The sequence below is a fragment of the Caretta caretta genome, chromosome 7 (assembly GCF_965140235.1).
Source record: "Caretta caretta isolate rCarCar2 chromosome 7, rCarCar1.hap1, whole genome shotgun sequence".
Classification (NCBI taxonomy): domain Eukaryota; kingdom Metazoa; phylum Chordata; order Testudines; family Cheloniidae; genus Caretta; species Caretta caretta.
The window spans coordinates 39,167,115-39,189,801 of record NC_134212.1 but is presented as its reverse complement, the minus strand read 5'-3'; the positions used below and the strand labels follow the sequence as shown (position 1 = coordinate 39,189,801).

The following is a 22,687-nucleotide window of genomic DNA, read 5'->3' as shown; positions in this document are numbered from 1 at the left end:
CTGTCCAGCCATTCACTCATTTCACTGGATACTTTTTTCTGATTTTTAGTGTCTAAAGAATTACTTTATTGGCCACTCCTTTGTTTTACCTTCTTTAAGCCCAGTGAATATGCAACCGTATGTGGGGAAAGTATGGTAGCAGTATTTGTGTAGTTACTTGCTAGCGTTATTGCAAATTTTAGGATTTTTGTCTCCCTTCCAAAGGAGGAAATGCATTAAGTCAAGCTACTGTTTTTGTGTCTTGTAAAACTATTTTTTACAAAGTGGTCAGAAATCCTGTTTATTACAAGAGACATTTGCACATATAATAGTTAGCTGTGTTGCAATGTCTTCATGCAAGGTCAGCATTTTCTTTCTCACCCTGTCTCCCTGTGTTTGGACAAAGAGTTCCCTGTTGGTTAAGGAGATGTAATCCTATCATTTTGCCCCCTTTGCCCATACCATATTCCTTTAGTATAAAAGGAAGGAACTGCCTTAGTTTCCCAGTCTAATTTCTCATTAGGAACATTTTAGTTGGTATTTCTTATAACATTGCTGCATCTCTTTTTTCTTCTTCCCTAGTTATACTTTTTCCTGTGGCTTTTAAGGACATCTTGGCTTCATTTTTCAAACAATTTTCTCTAATTTTGGGTGCTTCAGTCCCAAATTCTGATTGTTACTTGCATCAAATAGAAACTTACTTCATGAATAGTCTCAATTCTGATGGCAATAGAACTGCTCATAGCGTAAGGCATTATTATTCTTAGAGTAGTGTCACACACACCTTTGATCGGAGATTTTCACTAGCGGTGTCCGTTCAGCCCGCACATGCACTGCTGATATTCTCATGACCCTCACCAAGGCTATATCAGACTGCACAGGTGAAGTGTCCTCAGTTCCTTTTCAGCCATCTCTGCCTGAGACAGGTCTTAGCATGTCTGCATTGTGCGTGCTTTCGCTATTTGCTGGCTGCAGTCTAGCTTGGTATATTTTATTTTTTCGTTAGTAGTAGTTAGTTACTGGTTATTTGGAAGATTATTTTATTTCCTCCCAGTAGATCCTCCCTGAGAGTGGCATGCCTAGTTCAGCAGGTTTAAATACTGCATTATGGGTAGAGAGGGTAGCCCAGTCAGTAACGGACATGCTAAGTGCATTCACTGCCAAGGGGAGTTTCTTATCCCACAGAAATGTAATTTCTGTTTAGTCTTCAAATCCAGGGCATAGAGGAGCCAAGCTGTGACTGTTAATGATGGACTACTGCCTTTGCTCCACTTCAGAGTCAGACCACAAGAACCACAACCTCACTTAGTGCTGCGACTCGACTTGGTAGCACAACTCTGCTTGGTACTGCAAGACTTTAGGTACCCGAAGGATCCATTGTGATTGCTGAGCCAGAGTCTCCATTGCTTCTAAGTACGGATGGTCTCCTGGTATGAAGAACCGTTTGGTCTCCAGACCATTATACATCTTCAGTAATGTCTAACTCATCTCCCTTTTCATTATCATCAACCTCTGTTCAGGCCTCTCCTGCATACCCATACAGGAACCCCCTTTCTTGAAGAGACAGGGAGAATCATAGAAGATTAGGGTTGGAAGAGACCTCAGGAGGTCATCTAGTCCAACCTCCTGTTCAAAGTAGGACCAACACCCACTAAATCATCCCAGCCAGGGCTTTGTCAAGCCAGGCCTTAAAGATCTCTAAGGATGGAGATTCCACCACCTCCCTAGGTAACCCATTCCAGTGCTTCATCACCCTCCTAGTAAAATAGTTTTTCCTAATATACAACCTAGACCTCCCCCACTGCAACTTGAGACCATTACTCCTTGTTCTGTCATCTGCCACCACTGAGGACAGCCAAGCTCCATCCTCTTTGGAAACCCCCTTCAGGTAGTTGAAGGCTGCTGTCAAATCCCTCCTCACTCTTCTCTTCTTCAGACTAAACAAGCTCAGTTCCCTCAGCCTCTCCTCATAAATCATGTGCCCCACCCCCCTGATGATTTTCATTGCCCTCCGCTGGACTCTCTTCAATTTGTCCACATCTCTTCCAGTGGGGGGACCAAAACTGGATGCAATATTCCAGATGTGGCCTCACCAGTGTCAAATAGAGGGAAATAATCAATTCCCTCGATCTGCTGGCAGTGCTCTACTAATGCAGCCCAATATACTGTTAGCCTTCCTGGCAACAAGGGGACACTGCTGACTCATATCCAGCTTCGCATCCACTGTAATCCCCAGGTCCTTTTCTGCAGAACTGCTGCTTAGCAAGTAGGTCCCCAGCCTGTAGCGGTGCATGGGATTCTTTCATCCTAAGTGCAGGACTCTGCACTTGTCCTTGTTGAACCTCTCAGATTTCTTTTGGCCCAATTCTCCAATTTGTCTAGGTCACTCTGGACCTTGTCCCTACCCTCCAGCATATCTACCTCTCCCCCCAGCTTAGTGTCATCCGCGAACTTGCTGAAGGTGAAATCTATCCCATTATCCAGATCATTAATAAAGATGTTGAACAAAACCGACCCCTGGGACACTCTGCTTGATGCCAGCTGCCAACTATACATCAAGCCGTTGATCACTACCCATTGAGCCCAACAATCTAGCCAACTTTCTAGCCACTTTATAGTCCATTCATCCAATCCATACTTGCTGGCAAGAATACTGTGGGAGACTGTATCAAAATCTTTGCTACAGTCAAGATATATCACGTCCACGCTTTCCCATATCCACGGAGCCAGTTATCTCATCATAGAAGGGAATCAGGTTGATCAGGCATGACTTGCCCTTGGTGAATCCATGTTGACTGTTCCTGATCACTTTCCTCTCCTCCAAGTGCTTTAAAATGGTTTCCTTGAGGACCTGCTCCATGACTTTTCCAGGGACTGAGGTGAGGCTGTAATTCCCCAGGTTCTCCTCCTTCCCTTTTCTAAAGATGGGCACTATAATTGCCTTGTTCCAATCGTCTGGGACCTCCCCCTGATCGCCACGAGTTTTCAAAGATAATGGCCAGTGGCTCTGCAATCACACCAACCAATTCCCTCAGCACCCTCGGACGCATTAGATCTGGACCCGTGGACTTGTACATGTCCAGCTTTTCTAAATAGTCCTTAACCTGTTCTTTCACCGCTGAGGGCTGCTCGCCTCCTCCCCATACTGCGTTGCCCAGGACAGCAGTGTGGGACCTCATGTCCAGGGACCTCATCGCTTTTGGTGAGAACAATGTTGGATGTCACCCCCTCCCCCATATGGTCCTCCATGCTCATATTGGGATCCCTCGGCAGCTAATTGGCAGCAGTTCTCCAACCCTCTCCCATCAAGAAGGTAGGAATCAAGATTCCACTTCCCAGCACACCACTCAACAGGAGGAAATGTTCAAGGATCAGGAGGCTAGGGCAAACAAAGGAGCTACCCCTCAGACTACCATCTTGTCCCCTCATCACTTGATGAGGCGGTGATGCCTCCACCTCCATCAATGGCTGATGATTTTTGGCAGTGTCAAGACCTCATTAAACATGTGCAGACTCCCTGCAGATACCTATTGAGGAGGTGAAAGAATCTCAACACAAGCTATTGGATGTTCTTCACTCTGCAATGCCATCCATAGTTGCCCTTCCTATCAGTAAGGCTGTGCTGGAACCTGTGCAATGCTTTTGGCACACACTGTCCACAGTAACACCTATGTGTAAGAGAGCCAGTAACAAGTAGTATGTTCTCACCAATGCATCTGAGTTCCTCTTTTCCCACACTCCACCCAACTCTCCAGTAGTTGATTCAGTGAATGAATAGAGCAACACTGGTGTCAGTCCATCCTATATGACAGAGACCAGAAGCACCTGGACCTTCTGGGGACAAAAACTTATTCATCTGCAACCCTACATTTCCACATAACAAATTATCAGGTGCTGATGGCCAAATACAACTTTACAAATTATGCAAAAATTTGGTTCTTTAATTCAAAACCTCACTCCAGACCAAAAGGAACCATTTCAGGCTGCTATAGCTGAGGGATGGTTACTGGCCAGACCATCTCTCCAGGTGGCTTTGGATGCAGCAGTAATGGTAATGCATGGGGGCATCCTGGCTCCAGTTGTCTGATTTCCCCAGAGACATCTGGAATACGGTAGAGGATTTCCCATTTGATGGACTGAAGTTGTTTGCAGAGAATACTGACGAATTGTTGCATACTGTTAAAGATTCCAGGGCCACTACACTCCTGTGAACAAACAGTAGATTACAAACAGCCCAAAGATCCCACCTGGTGCAATGGTCTGGGTTTCAGAGACCAATAGTACCTCCTAGAAAGACGCACAGGTTCTGGAGAAATTCTCTAATCCACCTGACACAAGTTTGCAGCATGCTTCATCTTTTTGAAGCACCAGTTTTGACAGGATGGTTAAGGGTTTGAGCCCTCTCATCTCTTCAGTTTGTCAGCTGCAATTGTTGGCCTCCTCCTCCCACTGGAGACTGACTTTTCCATTCCTGACAAACATGGGAGCATACCACCTCAGGTCAAATGTGTGCTGGAAATATCACTGGGCTACATCATCCATTTTACCTCCCTCCCTCATTTGCCTGCCCTGTCCCTCTTCAGAGACCCCTCTCATAAGTTCTTACTAAGACAGGAAATAAACACCCTTCTTTGTATTGGAGTAATAGAGCCGGTTCCCGTTCAGCACAAAGGAAAGGACTTCTACTCAAGGTACTTCCTTATGCCAAAGAAAAACTGAGGGTGAAGACCAATCTTAGGTCTAAGACTCTTAAACAAATTTTTGAGGTCTCAAAAGTTCAGGATGGTGACTGACAGCTATTATTCTGTCTCTAAATTCAGGGGATTGGTTTTCAGCCCTTGACCCTCAAGACACATACTTCCACATAAAATACAACCATTCCACAGAAGATTCCCTTGTTTTGTCATAGGCTGGGATCACTTTCAGTACTGGGTACTCTCATCTGGACTTTCCTTGGCTCAATTGTGTTTTCAAAAGTTCTGTTGGTAGTGGCTGCCTACTTGCATCATCAGGCAGTCATGGTATTCCTGTACCTTGTTGATAGACTGTTCAAGGATTGGTTGTGCCAAGAGGTGTTGATTGCCATGTGGACAGCACGTTCTCTGTTCTTGGACTTGGGTCTTCAGTTGAATGGGGGGAAATTGACACTGACTCCCATGTAGAACATACAATTTATAGGGGCATCCCTGGATTCCTTGGCATCCAAGGTCTTCCTTCCCATGGACAGGTTCATGACACTATCAGACCTTGTCATAACTATGAAGGAAGCCCTCAGACTTCATCAGAAACAGTCTTTGACTTCTAGGTCACATGGCAGTTTGCACTTTTATGACAGAAAATGTGAGATTATGTCTCCATTGTTTCCAGGGATGGCTCAGGTCAGTGTACTCACCAAAAAGAGACAACTGCACAAACAGGCATCAGTGCCTCAGCATGTGAGATACTCCCTAGGCTGGTGGAAGGTTCATCGCAGTGTAAGTTCAGGAGTTCCCTTCCTTCAAGTGGTGGTAACCGTAACGATAGATGCATCTCTTTTAGAATGGGTGGGAGCACACCTTGATGCGCTCAAGGTACAGTGCAGATGGGCACCCCAAGAAACCACCATCCATTTCAATCGGTTGAAGCTCAGAGTGATCAGAAATGCCTGCTTTCATTTTCTGCCTCTCATACAAAATGCTATCTATTCTGTTCAAGAGGGAGTGGGGCATTTAGGTCACAATTCCTTGGGGAATGCCTTCCTTGGATGAAGAAACTGTTTTACATGTTTTCTCCGAAGCCTTTGATCCTCGGAATGAACAAAATCAGACAGGACAAGTCCAGAGTTATCCCAATAGCGCCAATGTGGTTGAAGCAGGCATGGTTTTTTTCAGTTTCACCTAGCTCTTTGTCCAGCGGTAAGTCTTCCAGTCACTCCTCAGCTCCTCTCCCAGGACACCAGTCGACTGCTGCATCCCAATCTGAGAATTTTTCACCTTAAGGCTTGGCTCCTTGATGGTTCATAGGATTAGAGTCAGCCTGTTCTATAGAGGTACAACATATATTACTAAATAGTAGGAAAAATTCTACCAGAAATATTGACCTTCAAAAGTGGAGAAGATTTAGTCACTGATGCAAACTGCAGGGAGTTGTTTCCAAATCTGCCTCACTTCCAGTTATTCTGGAATACATGCTGCAACTAATGAAAATGGGACTGTCAGTTCTCTTAAGGTTCATTAAAAATTTTGCATACCACAGTTGAGGGGTTCTTGCTGTTAGCTCACACTACAACTCTAAGGTTTGTGAAAATCTTTTTTCACAGGTGAAAGTCCACTCTCTAGTTTGGGACCTTAATTTAGTTCTTAAAAAAATCTCATGAAACCTTCCTTTGAACCAATGGCAACCTTCTCCTCACTGAATTTGTCTGTGAAGACAGCCTTCTTAATGGCTATTACATCAGCCGAAGAGTCAGAGAAATTGGGGCCTTAATGGCAGGCCCCTCTTATACAATATTCTACAAGGACAAGGTTTCCTTACAGCCACACCCCAAGTTCCTTCCTAAGGTGTCTTCTGAGTTTCATCTGATTCAGATAATTTACCTACCAGTTTTCTTTCCAAAACCACATAATTCCAATCTGGAGACTGCTTTCCATACTCTAGATGTCAGGAGGGTGTTTAGCCTTCTACCTATGTAGGACTAAATCATTTCAGAAATCTCTTAGACTGTTAGTTGCATTTGCAGATCTAAAGGTTCTGTGGTTCCTACCCAAAGACTATCAAAATGAATTTCTGAATGTATTATTGCTTGTTACGGTGGTGCGAGCATTCCACCCCCCTCTGGTGTGTTCGCTCACTCTACAAAGTCGCAGTTTACATCTGTAGCTCTACTTGAGAATGTTCCAGTATCTGAGATCTGCAGAGCTGTTAAATGGTCATTGGTACATAGGTCTCCAGACACTATATTCTAGTCAGCGCCTATAGATCTGATTTTGGCAGTTTGCAATGCAGTTCTGGACTTGATTCCAAAGTTCCCTCCTGTTTATGTGGGATACTGCTCAGGAGCCATCTGAAGTGGAGCACTCAGAATCATTACTTGAATAAGAAAGAGGTTACTCACCCTGTGCAGTCACTGTAGTTGTTTGAAATGTGTCCCCCTATGGGTGCTCCATTACCCGCCTCCTTTCCCTCTGCTTCAGAGTTTCCTTCTGAGACTCTGCGGTGGAGAGGGAGCAGAGGGTGGTTCATTTGTGCAGCTTGATATATCCTCAGTGCAGGGCACAAGGATATCAACAGTGCATGCGTGGGCTGAACAGACATTGCAAATGACAAGCTCCAACCAGAGGTGCATGAGTCATGTGCACACACCTGAAATGGAGCACCCATAGGGAGACACATTTTGAAAAATTACATTTAGTGAGCAGAGTGAGTAACTTCTCTTTCAGTTTGACTAAGAGGATTGGAGTGTAGTCCTCAGTTTTTGGGTGCCCAATTTGAGACTTCTGTGACCTGATTTTCAATTATGCTCAGTTCCACACCATTCATGTGTAAAGTCTGGCTGCTTGCATAAATCAAAGCTGACAATGTAATAAAAATTAGGCTTAATACAAGAAAAGAATATTTGATATGTATCTATTTTTAATAGAAAATAAAAGTAGCAAGTTAATGTAGTTACTTGCCTATATATAAATTCAGATATTGTATGTCAGTGCCACCAAGTGGTTAATTGAAATAATAAGCAACGCAGTTCAGAACTGAGATTGAAATATTCTCCTTAAAACTGAAAATACTGATAGGACCACCTTCTGCCTTCAGAGGAAATCCATCAACGTACATCTGAAGGCAGAATATGGCCACAGACTGCATGAGTACCCTGAGTTTGGAGACTCTCTATCATAAGAGGGTGAGTTCAGAATAATCTCCGCATAAGATCTGAATTTATTTGTAGTATTCTTATTTGTTTGTTCAAAACACAGAAGAGGAGGTAGTCCCTGCTACAAGGGCCATGTGATCTAAGTGGATAGACAAATAAACCCAGAGCATGGTCCTGTTGTATAGGTTATTATGGGTTTTAAATATAATTTTATGATCAGTGCATGACACGTTTCTTTCTTAGTTAACTTAGGTTTGATCCTTGGAAGAAGGGGTTTGAAAGAAGAGAGGGTGATTGCTTTGTGCATGAGGCCATAGGTGAGAGAGAGGTGCAGAAATAAGGAATACCATAGAAAAAATAGGAGAAGGAAACAAAATGGGCGATAAGAGAGAGGGTTCGGGAGAAAAAATCATTCCTTCCTGATCTGCATTTGTGAGCCTGTGTCAGATCATTAAAGTAACAACTTGAACCCAGGGTCCTGCGGTTAAATTAATTTGTTTTATTGTAATATCAAAAAAGGAAAAGTCAATAAAACTTTTAAGTGTTTATAATAATTTTGGCAAGAGGACACCAGAGTTAATCCCTGCCCACCACTCACAATGTACCATTGTAGTAATTCTCAGATAAGAGTGTAGTCTAAAAGAACATGACAGACCATAAATAACAAGGACCCAAACGGACACAGTACAGGCTCAGTGTAAGGGCTGGTCCACACTGAAAAGTTACATCAGCATAGTTACGTCTCTCAGGAACGTGAAAAATCCTCACCCTTGAGAGATGTAGTTAAGCCAACGTACCCCTTGGTGTAGACAGCAAGAGGTCAGTGAAGAATTTCTCTGTCAACCTAGCTGCTGCCTGTGGGGGAGGTGGGATTACCTACAGCAACAGGAGAACCTCTCTCATCGCTGTACTAAGTGTCTTCACTGAAGTGCTACAGCAGCACAGCTGTATCACTGCAGTTGTACCACTGTAGCTTTTAAATGTAGACATAGCGTTCAGTGTCTATTTGGGCTCTTGCTTTTGCAATGGAGCTGTCAATTTATACCAGCAGAGGGACTGTCCCGTTGAGTCTTAGTGCAGGTTTATACTAAAAAGGTAAGTTCACCCAGCTCTGTCGCTCAGGGTTGTGAAAAATCCATACCCCTGAGCGAGGTAGTTAAGCCAATCTATCCCCCAGTGTAGACAGGGTTAGGTTGACAGAAGAATTGTTCTATCAGTCTAGCTATCTCCCTCTAAGGGAGGAGGATTAACTACAGCAGCGGGAGAACCCCTCCCATCGCTGTAGTGAGTGGCTACACTGAAGTGGTACAGCGGCACAGCTGCAGCAGCGGTTTAAGAATAGGCATAGCCATACTCTTACCCCAGGATTGTTGATATAGCAGATTGTGACTGCTCTTTTTATTTTAGAGTAGGGATTTACTCTAGTAGGTGTCATTGCTCCCGCTTATTCTTGTACATTCTTTTATGTGCTGGTTGCTTGCTGCTGTGACCGCTAATAGCTCTATTTAAGCTATGCTTCATTTGCAATAGGTATTTTGAAAAGCATTTAGGCTCTTCTCCTGGGTTGGCGTGCCTCTTTTTTTTTTTTTGTAGTTAGTTCCCAGGAGATGCTGAGAACAAACTGAAATCAGGAGCCTCTGAGGACAAATTCAACTGTCATAGGTTATGTATGTTGCCTGATATCTGGCTTGCCCTGATGTCATTTTCCTACAGCTGTATAAAGTTCACTGTTTAAAAAGTATCAGATGTAGCCATTATGTAATTTAATGTGCAGTTATGGCTTTGAAATTATGATTCAGTGCTTAGTAGACAGGTTAACCTCTGCCAGTCTCTTGTTAAAGTGAAGTGTCTAGACTAAGCAAGTCTGATGAAATTGATACCATAAATGAATTGCTCTGCAGTCATTTGGGGCCAGCTGCTGTCAGTATGAAATACAATATTTTTATGTTGAACTTATCTTTTTTTTGTCTGAAAGGTTTTTATTTTTGTTTGAACTGTATTCTATCTGTATTGGTTTTTAATGTAGCTCCCCAAAATCCAGTAACTGGTGTGAATGTGGGACCAGATTTTGACTCCCGCAAACCTGCTCACTTCTGTTAGATTGTTTCTGTAGTTTGGATAATATATTTTGTCCATCTGTTACTGTTACTTTTCACCAAAATAATAGAGCATGGATCCTCTTGATAAAGAATGTTCTTGGGTTCAGAGCTTTTTGCACAAAAGTCGTATGAGTACAAGCCGTCCAGTTTTCCAGTTCAGACCTTTCTATATGTTTTATGTTACTTAAAAATGTGGCCTTCCTTCAGTTGCAACGTATGTTTGATGTAAAGGTGATTTGAGCAATGAGAGGCACTTTTTTGATAAACTATTGATTGTGAGTAATTATATTGTCACATATGGCTAACTTAATTGTATTGTTACAGTAGTTACCAAAGTACATGGCAAAATCAATGTAGTTTACACTGGAACGATGCTGTTACTTACTGTTCTCTGTTAGTATTAATCTATTACTACTGACCTGAGTGTACTCTGTGGCAGTGTTATGGGTTTCCCAGCATAACAGAATTACAAAATGGCCAACATAATAATGGTGAAAAGCAGTAATAATGTCAGTACCTCCTAAGCATTTTGGAAGCATCTATAGGAGGACTAACCATCAGAGACACGAAGGTGGTAGTGGGGTAAGGTAATAATAATAATGTATAAATATTAATGCAATGTAGAACCTGCTAAATAATTAGAATGATCTTCATATAAACAACTGATTTCCAATTCTGTATGAAGCAGAACATCCAGTGAGAGACAAGGTGAGTGAGGTAGTATCTTTTATTGGACATGTTGTGACATTAGACTTAATTTTGTGGCCCCTGCCACATAATTTATGTGGCACTGACTCCCTCTATGCCTTTCTCTCACCTCTCTAGTCAGGTTCAAACAGCAGCATCTCCTTTGTGTTTTGATTTATATTTTGCTAATGAACAGTTTAGTCTATGCTGTCCTAAATTTTCACTGTTCAGCAGGTTGCTGATTTTTATATTGATAGTGAATAGCAGAAGGTCTTGGGGGAAACTGGAGGCTTTGACAACCTGGTAGTGGAAATAAAGAAAGTGTGGAAGCTGTTTTTTGTTTTCTTTTCCCCATGAGAGAGACTGAGGCTTTTGGCATTGGAGAAGGGATGGGTCTCCTCTTTCCCTCCCCCTTTGGGACAGGACCAGATTTGACTTAAATTTGGGAATATGAGGGCTTGAATTTCCTGATCCCCATGCTGGTCACCTTTGAGAGCAACTAGCTGCCCCTCTGCATCCATCAATGACAAATAGGCATGTTTCTGCTAAAATGCTCAATAGTGAAATGGTTAATTACATTTAAATTGTCGTCATATTTCAGAAATAATACCCACTGAGATGAATAGGATAGTTCACATCTCAGAGAGCTATTGTTTCAGACTATCTGCAGACAGGTTAACATTTCCATTTACGTCATTATTGTATAATCAGATCTCATGCGGAAGGTTATCTTTTTAAAACATAATGGGTGAAATTCTGGCTTCACTGAGTGTTGTCAGTATCTACAACGGGGCTCAGATTTCATCCAATGTCTAGAGATGAGACATTTTTCACAAATGAGAAAGTAGACTCTGAAGCATAGTTGTGGCAATTTAAATATAATGGAATTATGTAAACATTTATGCAGCCTCACAAGCATTGTTTTGTGTGTGTGTATAGAGGGGGAAGAATATGTTGCACAATGGTCAGCTATAATAAAAAATGTTATAAGAACTTCTTTAAAACATTGAATTAGTTATTATTTTATTGTATTTTATTGTATTAGTTGTATAGCAGTGGCACCCAGTCACAGACCAGGACCCCATTGTATTAGGCGCTTTACACACGCACAATAAAGAGATTGTAAGCTCTCTGGAGCAGAGACCATCTAAATGCTTAATCCACTTTAGTTCAAAAACGTATTCCTGGTCTGAGCCTCTCCTGGAAACTTCATCTGGGAAAGCAAACTAAGATGATAATAGAAAAAAATTAGTTCTGTATAAAAAATTCCAGTGTTCAAGCAGTTGATTACTTTAACAATTAGTCAAGTACAACATGACGTTAAGAATGAACTGCATTTACCAAAAAAGAGAAGAAAAAATGGGGAGAGAGGAAAAACACTTGTGTTAATTATTTGTACTGTAATAGTGCTAAGGTTCCTCAACCAGCATCCAGGTCATTCTGTTGAGTTTTTTGCAAACATATTGGAAGACCCAGTCCCTGACCCAAAGTCTGTACAGAGTGTATATCTTATCAGAACCAATTCTCTGGAAATTGTGTGTGTATTAGTTTTCTTTATACTTTTCTAATATGTCAAATAGGTCAGCAGCTGCCATTTGGTACGGGAATGCACAATGTTTACATTTTCAGATTGTAGTCTTTATAGAGAGAAGGTAGGGAAATGCACAGGAAAAGAAAGTTATGACATGGCTGGCTGTTTTCTCAACATTAACTAAAAAGTTCAAACTGCAGGTGGTGCTGTGCCTCCGTTCATATTTAAATATTATCGCATTTGTATTGTCCTACCATTACATGTGTCTGTAGAAAAATCAACCAATTCACATATTGTACCAGTACAGATTTAATAGAACAGACTATTGAGGCCATTAAATTAGCACCCCTCTGATTTTGCAGAGGTATAGGATGATCATTCCCTTGCTGAACATGTCTAACTCAGCTAGAATTTTGGAATTCTACATGCTATATATAGATATATATATAATACGCATGCTATAATTACATGATATGAATGTACATTTTATTTCTTTCCAGATTCGCGGTTTTTTATCAAGATTTGATAATGTCCTTCCTGTCAGCCTTGCATTTGACAAGTGCACAGCCTGCTCTCCCAAAGTAAGTCTGAGTTGCTTGTATTTTATTTCTGAATATGCAATGTTTTACAATCAGGTCATGTGGCATCTAAGGTTGGTTCACTCAAAGACGCTTCTTTTTCTTGTTTCTTTAGGATCTGGGATCTAACACAATACTTATTCCTATGTCCTGGCTACAGATTAAACCATTTTAGTCTGACTCCCCTCTCCCTACGCTATTTTCTGGTTTTCCTTGGGTTGCGTAGAGATGTCAAGTCTGTCACCTACTGTCTCTCTACATCAGAGTTGCATGCTGACATCTAAAAAAATAAATACATTATGGGCAAAGTTAGGAAGCCAGTATAATGGGGCTTTTCCCTTTATCTTCAGTGAAAAGGCACCAGGAACAACATGCTGCTGTACTGTTAATCCAGAGACACTATGACATAGTTTAAAGTGTACAGTTGAAGAATCTTTCTTTTTTAATTATTTGAGAAATGATTTCTGAAGTCTGCTTCTGCCTCTTTTTAACACACTTGCACTGGGTGCCTGTTGCAATTAGGGAAAGTGTGAATAGCTGATCTTTCTTGATAAAAACTTGTATGTAGGGATAAAGTAAAAATTACCTTTATAACTGTGTAGTATTAAAGAGGTGCTTAGTTTTCATGATAGTGCTGACATCCTGACTTGACTAATGGATTACAGTAGTTGCTGGGATTCTGAAGTGAATCTTACCAGAAAACTGGTACATACCACTCATGTGTCTGTGTGAGGCCTCTTCCTTGCTGGATTGTTTTCCTGTATTGTATCCTTGAAAACTGTCTTTGGCAACATTTCTGGACTGTGTAGTGTAAGTCCTAGTGGTCTTGACTGGGATATCTCAATATGAAGAGTCAGTGGTTTAAGTCAAAATTTGGCACACATGGAAATTCTGTTAATTCAGTCAAGTTTTGTGTACCCAGAGACTCGCTGCAGGAATTTCTTTCCATTCTCTACGCTAAACTCATCCTTCATATTTAAAAATACAGATCTTGAGGGGCTGAGGATTCTTTTTTTTTTTTTTTTGAAGATTTAAAGTTCTGTCTTGCAGAAACTTCTGTTTGATACAGTATACCGCTCACTCCTGTAGTATAGCTTATATGTTAGTCCAGGCCCTCAAGGACTTTTATGTGCATATTCTCTTCAAAAACTCCAGTGCTAAATTTACAAACTCTTAGTTCTGTTGGGAGCACATCTCTACTCTCTTGAGTGGCTAAGCAATATAGTGGTCATTAAAAAAAGTCATTTTCTCTTTATGTCCACTAGTATGTTTTTGCAGAAGTACTCTATGGGGGGTCATCCTATGTGTTTTTTTTATAAAAGAAAGATAATCAGTCTATCCTGTTTGTTTTGAAAGTACGGAATCTGATATTTCATACTAAATTTGTCTGTCCACCTAAGTAGCCTTTTCACCTCCTGTTCATCTACCCTATGACTAGAGATACTGACCACATACAGCTTTGATGTACACGTACTTGTGTACACACACACACACCGCCACCATTAAATTAAATGCGGGTATCCGTTTTTGTTAGCAAATGATTTCCTCTTGGTGGTCATTTTAAAAGAGCCCTGTTTTACATAAACAATCCTGATGATTTAATAAAAACTGACTTGGATTTTAGCAGCTGTGCTATTCCCATAGAGATCACTTTTCATGCGGTTTGAGTATTAAATTACTTTTGTGCTGAAAAGGTTGCTTCATTGGTACATGTATTTCCTTACAGTAGAAACACAGCATTTGTTTATTTGGCTAACTCCCTTTATTAGCATAGGAGTATGTCACCCCCTATTATCTGGATATCTGATACTAATACTTCGAAATGACAAATCCAATTATATTTTCATGGTTTTTTGTATGTGAATTTTTCTTAATGCATAAACTTAGCATAATTTCATCATGGCTCAGATCAGAGATGCCATTGATTTTATGTTCACTCTCCTGTGCTGTAAATGCTTTTGTAAAAGCTGTTTTTTGGCATTATTGCACCCATTTTAACATTATTAATTTTTATTCTTCTGTCCCCAGTCCCATTCTTGCATTATCATTTTACACCACCTTTGAATAAAAAGAAAAAAATTAAACAGCCACAGTGTTAAATTTTAACAGGTACAGCTGGTAGATGCTGAAGAGGCAGCTAAACTGCCTTAACATTTGGAGTTTAGATTTCATTTCACTTCACTTTGACCTAGAAGAGCCCCAGACATTCAAGCATCAAGTTATCCCTTATCTGTCCCAAATAGGCTGCATGCCAAGGAGGCTTTCATTTCTCTGAGGCAGTTGTTCAGGAATATTGGGATGATCACAGCAGGAAACCACTGGGTTTTTTTTGTTTTTCTGGGGGGAGGGCTGCTTTTTCTCTCCTATGATCTCCTCCAACCTTTATTAGTGCTGCACATGCTGGAATGGCAAGCTGACTACTGCAAAATTAGTGACCCTGCACTTTCAGTTTGATAGTGGGTACAAAAGAGCAGTGTAGGGGTACACTCTCTGTAGTATCTAAAAGTCTCACCACCACTGGCCTGCGGCAGAAAAGTCCCAAGTTCTTCAATACAGAATAAATCAGTTTATGATAACAAGTGTGTTTTTCGTGGGATAAAAGGTTACAGTTTATTAAATGTTGTGGAGATAAAGGTGTCTGTTTATTCCTCAGTTGAAATAGGGAGGAAAATCAGGCCACCTGCTCCTGGGGAGTGTTCAGATACTATGGTGAAGAGCACTATTACAAGTGCTTAAGTAGGTAGATGGAAGAAGCAAGCAGTAATGCTTGTGTGTATCTTTGGATGTGCTAGTAGTTCCATTGACTTCAATGGCATTATTGTGCCCAGTGTGGAGCACCTTATTAGCTGATTGCTCGAGGAGACTAATGAAGAAGCATTTATTCTATAAAGCTATTACATTTCCTTTTTAATTATAACATCAATGTTTACAGTACTGTTCGGTCTTCATTATTTTTTATATTTCATAGCAAATAAATAGGGCCCTACCAAATTCACGGTCCATTTTGGTCAATTTCACGATCATAGGATTTTTTAAATTGTAAATTTCATTATTTCAGCTATTTAAATATGAAATGTCATGGTGTTGTAATTATAGGGGTTCTGACCCAAAAAGGAGTTGTGGTGGGGTCACAAGGTTATTATAGGGGGGTTACAATACTGCTACCCTTACTTTTGCACTGCTGCTGGCAGCAGTGCTGTATTCAGAGCTGGGCAGCTGAAGAGTGGCAACTGCTGGCCGGGAGCCCAGCTCTGAAGGCAGAGATGCCGCCAGCAGCAGTGCAAATGTAAGGATGGCATGGTATTGCCACCCTTACTCCTGTGCTGCTGATGGTGGGGCACTGCCTTCAGAGCTGGGCACCTGGCCAACAGCCGCCACCCTCCGGCCACCCAGCTCCAAAGTCAGCCCAATACTGTGACCCCCCCCCCCCCCCAAAATAACCTTGTGACCCCCTTGCAACTCGCTTTTGGGTCAGGACCTGCAATTTGAGAAATGTTGGTCTCTCCCCGTGAAATCTGTATAGTATAGGGTAGAAGCACTCAAAAGACCAGATTTCACAGGAGAGACCAGATTTCATGGTCTGTGACGTGTTTTTCAAGGTTATGAATTTGGTAGGGCACTACAAATAAGCTATCTGAAACATAAACTTACTCTCAGCTGCCCTTCACCCATCAAGATCGCTGCTCATGCTTATTCCTAGTGTTTCAAGTCAATACATTTCACATTTTTTTATTTTCTAAAAATAGGACTTCATTGTATCCTTACTAACGGGGTTGCAAACAGAGAACAACCCTTTCAACTTTAGTCTATGGTAGCAGACACAATTAGGCTGAAAAGCTTTCTGGTAGCACAAACAAGATAGTGCTGCAAATGTTACTAAAGGAATATGATTAAAGTGAGGAAAATGCAGTTAGGAGGCATTGATGAACCAGAGCCCTGATTCTGGACTTTGTTTCCTCTGGAACCTTGTTGACTTCCAAGAATTTGGTATGGCGGAGTATCATCCTCGTGTCTCAAGATATCTCTCAATCTTTCCTGATGATCTCTTAGAGAAGTGAAGATGATGATGACATATTTTATGTTTTAAAATGGTTGAATAAACATTATTTAACAAACATAACATTCCTGTGAGGTAGGTAAGTAGTATTTATCTGAAGGAAATTAAACATAGTCTGAAGCATAGTCTACACTGATGTTGCTACACTGGCAAACCCTCCTAGTGTATACACAGCTTATACTGACAAAAAGGTGCTTTTGGCAGAGGGTTTAATGCTGGTTTGGCAAGAGAGTGTGTGAGATACATACAAAGAGTCCCAGATGACATATACCAAGAAAATATGAAGACAGGAATGTGAGTGTGACACCTCCTGGAGATACCCAAAGTTGAGGCATCTCGCTAACACCTGCTTTTAGCATGAGGAAACCTTGGGTGTGCCTGCTGGGGGGTCAGTTCCCCGACTCTACCAACCTCTGGCAACACAAGCACTGCATTCCAGGCCTCTGCAGGCCCAGCTGTCTCTGTACGTGTTAACAATAAGCACACTCGAATGCCTGAGCATTCAAAGTGTCCCCCTGCAGTTACCAACCCCATTCCACTGGATACTCACAGAATTCACAGACCCGCTACTCCCAAAGGAATAGTACACACCTGCTTACCAGTTATACCTCAGGATCACCACACTGCTCAACGCACAGTATTTAAATATTTTTTAGTAAAAACAAGTAGTAGTTTATTTAACAAAAAATTGAAGAAGCATGTAGAATTAATGGACACAACTGATTACGTATAAAATAAAATCATAACGTGCTTTTTAGAGCCTAAACTTAACAAACAAGACATTTTTTCTCAAAAAGGTTAGCTCACCCAAAGTTTCTCTCCCAGTGTTAAACAGCCGGACCAGCTGTGGTCCTCCGCTGGCAGCTTGTCCCCTGGGTGAAGGATAAGTGGGTGTACCTCTGCACCTCTAGATGTATTTCCAACAATCTGTTGTCTTTGCTTGTAAAAGGGTAATTTTGCTTGTTTCCTGTCTAGAATCTCCGTCTAAGCATCTCCTGCCTGAAAGACCCTTGTTTATCACCTTCTTGTGACCAGCCCCAACTCAGACCTCAAGAACATAATTTACAGTATATAAACATAAGTTCTTACATATTATCGGTACACATATTTTGCAGTAAGTATGATGGGCACTGACACACTGGTTTCAGTGGAGAACTAGTATGTGGATACCAGACTCAGGGAATCCCTTTAACCCTTAGGCACTCCTGTACCCTCTGCCTGTTGGCACCAGGAGGTCCCTGCTTCACAGGGTGAGCAATGGTGAAATTTATTTCTTTAGAGTTGAGTACTGGCAAACATGGTTAAAAATCTTAAAACCTACATCAGCACATAACATAACTCTAATGGTGATGTGACTATACTATGGAATGGAGGAAGAGGGGAAGATATCAATGGGCAGGATCAAGTTTTTCTTATTTGTGCAGGGGAGAAATAGTGGGCAGGCTAAACATGAGCATGAATTGGTAGGAATTTGGGAGTTAAGTCACTTTTTAATACACAGTCTGAAAGAGTGGGTCTCAATCAGGGGTACACATACCTGTGAGGGTATGCAGAGGTCCTCCAGGGGTACATCAGCTCATCTAGATATTTGCCTAGTTTTAGAACAGACTATATGCAAAGTACTAGCGAAGTCAGTACAAACTAAAATTTCATACAGACAATGACTTGTTTATATTGTTCTGTATATTATACATTGAAATGGAAGTACAATATTAATATTCCAATTTATTTTATAATTTTATGGTAAAAATGAGAAAGTAAGTAATTTTTCAGTAATAGTGTGCTGTGACGCTTTTGTATTTTTATGTCTGATTTTGTAAGCAAGTAGTTTTTAAGTGAGGTGAAACTTGGGGTATGCAAGACAAATCAGACTCCTGAAAGGGGTACAGTAGTCTGGGAAGATTGAGAGCAACTGATCTAAAAGACTCTCTGGGCTGTATAACAAAGTACCATATAGAGTAGAATGGGTGTATTTTGTTCCATAATTTCTCAATTAATCCATAGCAATGGGTGAAAACAATGTGATATGGTATGCACGCAAGAATCCAAGCAATTATACCAGATAAGCCTCCTTACCCATAAAAGCCCCACACTAAATAAGTGTGCACACGCAATATGGGATAGGGCACAATAAGCATATGCCCAATCTCAATCCCCACTGCTTGCCAGAAACTACAAACCAAGTGATGTTCTCACAGCATTTGTTGGTTGTTCAGGGAACTGGATACCTTTTGGAGGCAGTTGTGGAAGAAGTTTTTATATCATCATAGCAGTGAGGTCTATGAATGCTCTACACTCAAATCAAATTCAGGCAGAGTCACGAAGATGCAGATGTATTTACTACTACTAGATGATGCAGGTTGTTACTATGAAACCAGGTAGCATACCAAAGTCAGCAATGCAAGACCAAAATTTGGGTTTCAAGTTACAGTGGTTTATGCTATAAAGGAAGTATGTTACTTTTTAAATATTGGTCAGATCACCATCAGGAAGGCTATGCAAAATATTTACAAGTAAGTTTTGCTAATAATGTCTTATTTGCTATAAGTCTCATGACAATCATGGATTCTTTCCAAGCTCTGAAAATGAGTACTATAAATATACTCTTTTTTTGTAAACAGTTGTTTTAGATCCCCTTTTCCATCCAGTTTACCTAGTAGTTACACCTTTGAACTACTTATGCCATTCACAAAAATGTATATGTAGTAGTAAAATTCTAGTTGAGGAGTATTTTAAGTCATGTATTTTAACTATTTTAAGTCTGTACACCTTTTCTTTTCCTGAACTCATCTCTGTTATTTTGATGACTGTATTCCACACTCTGCAGAAGTGCTAAATTACCAGACACAAGGATCAGATTAATTCCTGGTGCAACTCTATTGACTTCAAAAGAGTTACATCAGGAGCAAATTTGTTGCTGAGGCGAGAAACTGGTATGCTTCTCAACGACAAGTTAGTACGAGATCATTCGATCCCAGTCGATGGCATCATCTTTTTATGTAATATCCAGAGATGACATGGTTCGTGGAAGGCTAGGAGTCATCTGGCATTTTGTGAGATTAAGCTACCCTCAAAAATATTTTCATATAGTCAAGGCTTGTTTTGAGTTCATGCAAGACTGCTCTGGGCTTTCAGTGAGGAATGTGTATTTTCAAAGCTTCTGACTCCAGGATGAGTAATTCCCACTCCCATAGATGAGTGGCTGGATTTGCTGTGCCGAATAGGGTATATATTTACGAGATTTTTAATTTTGTAAACTAGAGGGTCACATTGTTCACCCACTTAAGAATGCTGAGCAAACCCAGATCTTGTTACCTAACTCTGCCAAGATGAAAATAACTCTCTTTACTCCAGCAGTTCCAATTACTTTCAGTATAAGAGGCTATTTCCACTATGGAAGGCAAATGTAACAGTTGGATATGTGAGATAAGAATAGAATTCTAAATGCTGCTTGGAGTATAAATAATGTTTAAAAAACAACCCATCCCACAAAAAAGAACTTCTTGGTCCTGGATCTGGGCACTATTGCCCAAGAGAAATGCAGGCTCTGTTCCCATTGAAGCAAATGGACTTATTTAGGAGCATTGAAAAAGCAAGTTAGAAAAATTGACATTCTGAAACATCATAATCTTAGAAGGCTTGATTCTGCGGGGGCTTATATTGTTAATTTTCTAGATGTTTATTGCTGGGGATTGCAATCCAGAAATAACTATTATTAAATTTATGGTCCCAGTATTTGTTCTGATATGTTAACTATTGAGAAATTCCTAAGTTTTTAAAGTGTTTTGCAAACAGTATCTTTAAGGGAGAAACTTCCTATCTTTAGTTATGATGTTATGCATTCTGTTTCGGCCTTGGAGTAGGAGTGTGGATTTTGTCTCCTTTAAGTGATTAAAGATGAAAATTGTATACTTGGTCTTGATTGCTTAGCAGTAATTCAATATTGTGTATATTTAGGGCTCAATTCAACTCCATTGAAGTCAGTGGAGAGACTTCCATTGACTTCACTGGGAGTTGGATCAGATTCTTATAGTGGAATTTTGAAAAGCTCCTGAATCACATACTCTTTTGAAAATCATACCTTTAAATTGCCTTATATTTCTTCCCCACTCCAATTAGTGGATGACATACGGAAATACTCATTCCTGGTCATAGACCATTCCTATTGTGTAATCTGTCAGTGCTCCCCCATGTAAAACCCTTCTTTTGTGGGAATGGGAGTTCAACACTTCACAGGCTCAGGCACTTTAGAAGGCTTCAATGAGGTAGAAAACCAAATGAGAGATGAGACTATGGGTCATGCCCAGTAACAAGGATTCCTTTTCCCTCCCTCTAGCTCTCATTCACTTACCTCACCACAGGAAAATCTGTAGTAGTGTTATCTTTACTGCTTGGGGCAGGCTGTGATTAGCAAAGCTACTAGACTGAGAATCCATCTTTAGCAAATGAGTAACATATTTTTGCCCTGCAGGGCAGATCTGAGGAAATTACTCTTATTTGTTGTTTGTAGTTTTTTTTAATCTGGTGAGGTTTTTAAAAGCTCCCTGATATATAAATGATATGAAGTGTCAGTTACACTTATACAGTGATAAGGGACAATCAATGATTTATTGCAGAGAATCCCAGATTGCTGTTAACAGAGCAGCTGCTGGAGCTGACTGGTCACTTGGTGCTAACTGGTTTCCTTGTTTCCAGCTGCTAACTTTTTATTAAGAGAAACTAAAAATATATAAAATGTTACTGTAATTGGCCTGATCACAAATGAGGGGAGGAGGTCACCTCATGCAATTGTGAGGTGAGAAGGGGATAGTCCAGGAGGCAACCTTCCTATTAAGTAGTAGTCCACACATGCATAGGAAACCCTTATGTAAAACTATGGGAATTGGCAGTTTTCAAAGTTAAATAGCTTATTAAAAAATAACAAAATTACCCCTGCCAAAAATAATTAGTCCACATTATGGAGTAATTACTTTAAAAATTTTGTTTAACTAAGCTTGGTTTTTAAGTTCTGTCCTGCAAAAATATTATATTACTTCTAATGTAAAGATTTGTGTGGTATTATAAGCTCCACAAGGAAGCAAATTTTTCACAGCCAAGTTATAGAACATTGAAAAACTAATATTGTAAGAGACAACAAGCATGCAAGCTTTACTAGAGTAGTGCAAGTGGCCTTGATACAATATCTTCATACAGCGTTTACTCCACAATTCAGTCTCTCAAGCCCAATGATGTGTTGTGCAATGTATGACAGTGTGTTTGTATGAATTCTTTTGACTCATGATTTCCTACCTCTGTCTTGTCTTCTCTCCCTGAAGCTATTGTGTTTCTTTTTGGGTAAATGAAAAATATCATAAAAACTCACTTTGATTTAAAGTACATTCTTACTGTCAAAGGTCTTTGAAGCAGGCACATGAAATAATAAAATCAGGGAGTAGTGAATGATTGTCTATAAACCAGTAACATATGTTGTGCTGTGACAGGGTTGATCTCCACCCTCCCCTAATCATCCTCCCAAACTAGCGCCAAATGCAAGAGAAATAAGGTTTTGAATTTCTGTAGATTTCCTTTCCAGAACTCATAAAGTCAGATTTCATCTCACTGGATACAAGTCATTTATAACTGTTCCTCTCATTTCCTCAAGATTTTTGCATACTTAGGGGCTGATGCATTCTGTATGTTTTTATTATTACTTTTATTTGTCAGTTGGACCCAGGATTCTTTGTGTGATTAATTAAGAAAATATGGGCAATGTGTGTGCATCAACATGGAAGCAATATTCTGGTGCAGGGTTGGTTTTTTGTTGTTTGTTTGGCCTATTGAATAATTTTTTATAAGAAATAACACTGGCCACATGTTCACCAGCTGGAATTTGAGATTCCATAATTCAAATAATTATTAATAACCACCATT

At 40.4% G+C, this 22,687-nt stretch overlaps 1 protein-coding gene across 7 annotated transcripts in view; it reads left to right on the top strand.

Moving 5' to 3' along the window:
• The window catches only part of ATG7 (autophagy related 7), a 266,281-nt gene that overhangs the window by 60,487 nt on the left and 183,107 nt on the right, over positions 1-22,687 (top strand). For 6 of the 7 annotated variants that reach the window (XM_048856908.2, XM_048856904.2, XM_048856905.2 and 3 more), the window contains one exon: positions 12,643-12,723. In XM_048856908.2, the coding sequence (XP_048712865.1) occupies positions 12,643-12,723 (81 nt within the window). Of the gene's footprint in view, positions 1-12,642; positions 12,724-12,835; positions 12,911-22,687 lie in introns of those variants that run through there. The other variant, XM_048856909.2, reaches the window with a different exon arrangement.